At 38.1% G+C, this 7,678-nt stretch overlaps 1 protein-coding gene across 1 annotated transcript; it reads right to left on the reverse strand.

The window, feature by feature from the left end:
- Positions 1-1,615: 1,615 nt before the first annotated feature.
- Positions 1,616-2,738, reverse strand: LOC5565897 (lipase member H-B). The gene has a single exon (XM_001650225.2). It carries the CDS (start codon positions 2,724-2,726, stop codon positions 1,689-1,691), a length of 1,038 nt encoding a protein of 345 aa, XP_001650275.2. The 5' UTR covers positions 2,727-2,738; the 3' UTR covers positions 1,616-1,688.
- Between the last annotated feature and the right edge of the window lie 4,940 nt (positions 2,739-7,678).

Below are 7,678 nucleotides of genomic sequence, written 5' to 3' on the forward strand. Positions count from 1 at the left end.
ATTAAAATTTCAATAAAATAAGAGATTATTGTATCAGCAACGACAAATTTCGTTCAACAAAGTCGCTCAGATATAACGCGATTTGTGCCAAACTAATAAGAGAAGCTTCTGGAAATGTCACACCATCAACAAACAGATAGCGAAAAAATCGCTTTTAATGCAAAATCTGCTCTTGATAAGTATATATAGAATAAAATATGTGAAAATCAGATTTTTATCTGCTCTAGTCACGAAATGGCAGTCTGGTAAAGTCGTGAAGTAATTAATTTTATCTGACATTGAATTGCATCTTATCGAATTCTAATTTTATCTAATCAAATATGTAATTTCAGTCTGTCATTCCATTATGATTTCTACTTTACTTGGTTTGTTTCTTTTATAATCTTCAACATGAGGCTACATGTGGGTTCATCTTATGTAAAAATAAAATTATACGGTTGAAAACTACATATAAACGATCGCACCTTAATACCAGATTAATCTTAAAAGTGGAATTCATGAAGTGGCACAAAGCTTATTCCTGCATTGTTCGGGTAGTGGATATGATCAGGATAGCTCAGTTAGGAAAAACGAAAATACGACGGAATTCGACCATTACTTCTTTTTGATTCGGAGATTAGTATGACTGATCAGGCAAATTCAATTCGGAGTCATTCTATTTTATAAACTTTCCTGGACACCTCAAATTAATTTTAAAGTCAAGAAAACATGCATGGATACTGTGTTTACTGTGGAAAAATCCAGCGAATAGAAGATCTACACATACTACGGTGTATCCAGTTTCAATAAATTGGGACAACAATGTTTCTCACACTTTCTATACGGGAAATTATCCACAGAATTCCTTTTACGGGAAGAGTTGACGCCTGGATATTTAGAACACAGTATATCAAGCTAGTAATCCTTTATAAGAGAGATTCGCGAAAGCTGACATTTCTGTCAAAGTGTGAGCCAATCGAGCAGCGAGAGCTGTCAAAGTGTGAGCCAAACGAACATGCGTTATGTTTGTTTTGAACTTTTCTTGAGGAGTAGTGTAATCCGCTTGAAATTATTTCGGTAAAAGTAATTTTGCATGAGGCAAAAAAAAATAAATGTTTTTCTTTTTAAAACATTTTGTCATTTGTATTTATTGTTAGCTATTGTGTACGATCACTTGCTGTTTATACAAACGTTTGCTCAAGTCAAGGCGATGCGATTTTAGTTGTTGATTTTTTCAGCTGTTTATTAGTTTGGATATGTAGCTCAAAGATCTATAACAGAACAAAATACACTTTTAAGCCATGAGAAAGTCATGTCCGTGTTACAATATTATTCTCGACGCCGAGCAAATTCAGCACTGCAGATCTGTTGCCAAATCATTCCATTTTACTTCCGCTAATCTTTCTATAAAGGATCACTATATCAATCTATATTGCGCTGTTGACCCCATTCTTGAAAGCAGAGCTGGTGAATCAGTTAAGTTCACTTGGTAGACACTGCACCATTTTTCAGGTGGAAATATTTGCTCAACAGCAAGAGATGGATAAAAAAATATGATTCTTTTACACAGGTCATCAGGGTGCTATGAAGCTTTCTTTCGGTCACCTCAAGGTCGAAGTGTAAAAAAATAATGGTATCTTTTCCAACAGCAAGAAAAATTTTATTACACGCATTTTTAAGACATTCACATCACAATTTTCTTCGTTACTCTACACATAAGGAGAATCATCCGACGTTCGGAGATAAAAATCGCCACCAATCTTCTGACTATGTACACCGATAACATTCGCTGGGTTCAGGGAGCATGACTTCAAGAAATACGACATCCAGTTGAAGCACTTCCTCCCCTTGAAGATCATCTTTGGATCCAACGAAAACCGGAACAACGAAGTGGCGTGCAAATGACTGCAAACGATCTGATCGGCCATTTCGGCGTCGCTCGTCAAAGGAAGGACACAGTTCGGTTGTGGTGCATCGCCCCCATTAGGATAGAAGTTTTCGTGTCCTTCGCCTTTCCGTACACCGAGTGTTCCCCGTGAAGTGATGATCATCTGGACGTACTTGGCGTCACTGCTGTCCAGTCTGTTTTCCAGACCATTATCCAGAGGGAACGTGAACAACGGACCAGCGGGATCAATTCCGTAAATCGCTCCGAGTTTTCCTTTGAGATTGTACCCAACCTGACCGCAAATCTGTGCTCCCAAGCTGTGTCCTGCCAGAGAGACATCTTCCAGAGCCATTCCTTCTTTGTTGAGGAAATTGATGAACTCCGTCATGTATTTCGATACGAGCAGAGTGTGCTTCCTAGCAGACTGATAGTAAACGTATCTCGCCAGATTACCCCATCCGACGACGCACACGTTGATGTCCATGTTCTCCATAGCGTCCTGGGCTGTGTTCTGAATCCAGTTCTTCTTATGGTCATCCAGCCATCCATGTGTGATCAGCATGATTGGTTTGGTGAAGTTGATCTTCTCGTGTACGTCGGGATCGTCCAACAACGTTTGATTCAACTCTGGCGACAGCCGGTTTCCGCACCAGAATGTAACATCCTCCTCTATCGGTGTTGAAACATCTCCTGTTAGCAGTAATCCGATGTCGTTCCTGGATTTGGCAAACGCCGTATCAATGGCGGAGGCCAAATTGTAGTCTGATGAAGTGTTGAACAGATTCAGCAGGCCGCAGCTGGCTGAACTCAGTGTTGATATGAGCGCGAGAAGCGGAATGACAACTGAATTGAGAGACATGGCTGATGATGAACTGATACTTTCACGGTGGAGATTCGGACTTAAGTACATGTGATAGGTAAAAATATGTGATTCAGCCTTCGTTACCTCCGTAATTGAATCAGGTACCCAGACACCGTTTGGAAACAAAGTAAATATTTATTGAGATACTTCCCAGGTAAAATTAGTAGGACGATGAAATCGGAGGCGCCACTCCTTTATTGTTTTATAATTGAAACGTTCCGGGTAAATCGAAGAGCAGCATGGACGATGGTATAGCAGCCAAAGCATGAAGTCGGTTGATTTAGCGAGTTTTTGAATATAATAGGTAAAACGTTACGGGTAAATCGAAGTTTCACTTGAACAAACCTATCTAATTTATGGAAACATTCTAAATGCTAGCTTATATGCTGAACTAGCATTTTAAAAATCGATTATTATTGAAATAAAATTTAGATGACGATTTTGTTTATAAAATGAATATTGCCATTGACGAATAATGTTGATCATAATTTATTCGCTTTTTGACAAAACGGTTAAGACGGAATTCGAGATTTTTATTTTTGAAATCCCGGAATTTCCCGGGCATCATTTTATCGACCGAATGCTATGAAACTAAATATATATCAAAAGACCTATATAGTGGTCTCAAAAACTTTTTATGAGAAATATATACCATTTTTGGAATGCTTTCAGAACAATTAAGTTATAGACGTTTAAGATTATTCCACTAACTTTCTCGCGTTTCTCATTTTAGTGCCTCTTGTTTTATCGACATTTTTTCCTTGATATTTATTTCCTTGAAGAACATAAAATCTACTGTAATAATGACTGAAAATACAGTAAAAACTCCATGAGTTGATGTTCTTCAACTCGATATGAACTACTCACATACTATCAAACTTTCTGCCTTACTATATGGCCCTAAAGAAATCTGAAGTATGTTGGATCAGTTACTTGATAGGTTAGTTTTTTTAATATTGACTCATGGAGGTTTGATTTGAATGAAATCCATCACACCAAATTTAGATTGGTATTTCAAGCAAAATTTTTGTCAGTTTATCCATTTTATGAGCACTACTTTCACACGAACAGTATCCATAATTTCGTGATACATATGCAAGCCTATTAAGAAGCCATCCAACCAAACACTCCTTAAATCAGCCTTTGAATATAGTATAAAACTTGTATGTATAAAACTTGTCAAAAAGTTGTGTGGTTCCGAACCAATGCATATTTGGAGGAATATGAAACAAAAATGTAGAAATGATGGTACAATTCAGATATAGATCACCTTGTATTTATTACCGTGAAACATAACTTCTAGTCGCTTCCATATACTTGTTTTTGTATACTTTTGTATGGTTTTGCGATTTTATTTAGAAGCTTAAACTTTCAATTTTTGATGGAGCCTCAGCTCAAAAATGAAAAAAAAAACTCGATCAGGATCAAGAAAAAACTGATTTTTCAGTACCACCCTAACTTATTTGTTTAAAAAAATCATATATCGCGAACCAGATGATAGAAATTTGGGGTTTTCGGCAAAGTTGCTCTAAATCTATTGTTCTAAAAACATTGTAGAACATTGTAGGCATAAATGCGTCAGCAAAAAAGTTTATATTCTGATCTCATAAACCATGTGGGCCACCCTAATTTCACTTCACTGCAAAAAAAAGTCTGAAAAATATGGAGAACTTCACCGAAGACATATAAATCTATAATTGACGATTTAGGCGCAATCATTTTTATCTTCCGAGTTATGACTTCGAGACCAATGTGCATTGTCAATGGCTATAAGACGGGATTAATTTATGCCTTACAAAATTATTAAAAACTGTAAAACTTAAAAAATGTGTGCATTCTATTTTTATTTTTATTTTTATATTTCGGAAATTCCCGGGATTTTCGGAAAATATCCGGGATTTTTTAGATTTTTGTCCCGGTAAATCCCGGGGAAGTCCCTCTAATTGTGATCATCAATAATGATTTTCAATTACTTTCACAATCTATGGGAAATAACATCACTATATAAATGTGGAAATCGCAGAGAAATCAGTCAAAGCAACCATAATTCTATGTGGCTATAAATCTGTTTCCATTTTGTCTTGATGCTCGAAAGATCTTTAGCTGAATAATCAAAATTGAAAAACGATTTTTAGAAAGGGTGTTTAATGGCCTCCACTTGATTCGTAAAGAATGAAAAGGAAGATATTTTCAACCATTATCATAATTGATATTTACGGAGTTTTGAAATCATTTTTGAATAATTTCAATTGGAGTCTCATTTTTTCCCGGGATTTGAGTTCCCATAAAACGGAAAATAGAGTTGCCATTTCCCGGAAAATCCCGGGAATTCTCAAAAACGTGAAAATAAAGCAAATTTAATTAATTTTATTTTTGGATCTACGTAGGTATTTCATGTATATCTATTTCATATCATTAAATTTGTATGGTTATTACTCTTCGAGTGAGTAATTTTTCCAAGCTTCTCTAAAACAATCTGTAGGCTTCGTTTTAAACGAAGAAAATTTATAACATTAATCAAATCATGTGGAGCTTATTTCTGACAAATCATATGATGTTCAAATAATATTTACCAATTTGAATCAATCCTTTTGTGCACTAGAATAAAAACCAACTAACATAATAAAATTGCGACTTTTACATCCATGAAAACTTCAAAAGCCTACTTAATTCATGGAAAAGATCCCTCAAAAATTCCATTTATTTTGTATGGTATTAATTTTTTTTTGGTAAAACATTTCGTCAAAAAGATATAAATTTTATCAACAACTATTTGATTATGAAAAACAACAAATAAACATCGAACATAACTAGTAATCTAGTGAGGTCATTAACACGGTTTACAATATTAACAAAGTTATATATTCCGTAAACTGACAGCTTCTTGACGAGTAAAGAGACTGCCTTATTTTGTGTCTGCCATGGTCATTAGTTAGAATGCTATAAAACAAAATTGTTAGTTGGATTTTGTTTCAAAACTCAATGGTCAATTCTTTTTTTAAGAAATACGCGGGAAATACGCAAAGCCCGGGAAATGCGGGAATCCCGGGGAACAGAAAATTATTTCCCGGAAAATGTTCCCGGGATTGAAAACATTTATTTCAATTTTCAACAGCTATAAACCTATAACTAAAGACAATGCATTTGCGGCAAAAGTCTTGAAATTTTGCGAGTGACGAAGACGATAAAACCAAAATTTAGCAGCTCTTAGTTTTTGCCAAATTTTACGAAAAAAATGTTTACAGTGAAAACTGAGGGGTTAGGTCTCGAATATTTTGGTCTTTTAATTTGAACACAAATTTTTCCACCTAACAATGTGCTTTATTTAACCTAAAAATTCAATCAGATTCCTCAATTTTGCATATACTCAGAATCTTCAAAATTGTTTGCTGAACATGTTTGCTTATAGGGTGTCCCAGAAATTATGGGCACGACTTCACCATACTGCCATTTCAAGACTAGTGAAGATACAAATCTGATTTTCACACATTTGATTACTGTGCCCAATAAGAGTAGACTGCGATTTTTAATGAATAATTTAATTATTATTGTGTTGATTACGTAACATTTCTTTGAAGCATATCTCAAATCGCGTTATTTTTGAGCGACATTTTTTTACAAATGTCAGAAAGTACTTACTTACTTATTTGGCTTTACATCAATTATCTTGATAAAGCCTCGCCAACAATATTTCGCCAATTCCTTCGGTTCATGGCCGCTTCTCTCCATCCTCGACTGTGACCCACGCTCTCCAGGTCCTGGTGTACCTGGTCAATCCACCTAGCTCGCTGCGCCCCACGCCTTCTTGTTCCGACCGGATTCGTGGCGAACACCATCTTTACAGGGTTGTTGTCCGGCATTCTTGCAACATGCCCTGCCCAGCGTATCCTTCCAGCTTTAGCTACCTTCACGATACTGGGTTCGCCGTAGAGTTGAGCGAGCTCGTGGTTCATCCTTCGCCGCCACACGCCGTTCTCCTGCACGCCGCCGAAGATCGTCCTTAGCACTCGGCGTTCGAAAACCCCAAGAGCTTGCAAGTCCTCCTCGAGCATAGTCCACGCCTCATGCCCATAGAGGACTACCGGTCTTATGAGCGTTTTGTACATCGTGCATTTGGTGCGGGGGTGAATCTTTCTTGACCGCAGTTTCTTCTGGAGCCCATAGTAGGCACGACTTCCGCTGATGATGCGCCTTCGTATTTCCCGACTAACATTGTTGTCAGCCGTCAACAAGGATCCGAGGTAGACGAACTCGTCCACCACCTCGAAGGTATCCCCGTCTATCGTAACACTGCTTCCTGGGCGGGCCCTGTCGCGCTCAGTTCCGCCAACCAGCATGTACTTTGTTTTCGACGCATTCACCATTAGCCCGACTCTTGTTGCTTCGCGTTTCAGGCGGGTGAACAAATCTGCCACCGTTTCAAATTTTCTCCCAATAATATCCATGTCGTCCGCGTAGCAAACAAATTGTCCGGATCTCGTGAAAATCGTGCCTCGACTGTTAAGTCCGGCTCTCCGCATGACACCTTCAAGCGCAATATTGAACAACAGGCACGAAAGTCCGTCGCCCTGTCGTAGTCCCCGCCGAGACTCGAACGAACTGGAGTGTTCGCCCGAGATCTTCACGCAGTTTTGCACACCGTCCATCGTTGCTCTGATCAATCTTGTGAGCTTCTCGGGAAAGCTGTTCTCGTCCATGATTTTCCATAGCTCTATGCGGTCGATACTATCGTATGCCGCCTTGAAATCGATGAACAAATGGTGCGTAGGGACCTGGTACTCACGGCATTTCTGGAGGATTTGCCGCACGGAAAAGATCTGGTCCGTTGTCGAGCGGCCGTCGATGAAACCTGCTTGATAACTTCCCACGAACTCGTTTGCTATAGGTGATAGACGACGGAAGAGAATCTGGGATAGCACTTTATAGGCGGCGTTTAGGATGGTGATTGC

Source organism: Aedes aegypti, chromosome 2, assembly GCF_002204515.2.
Source record: "Aedes aegypti strain LVP_AGWG chromosome 2, AaegL5.0 Primary Assembly, whole genome shotgun sequence".
In the NCBI taxonomy this organism is placed as follows: domain Eukaryota; kingdom Metazoa; phylum Arthropoda; class Insecta; order Diptera; family Culicidae; genus Aedes; species Aedes aegypti.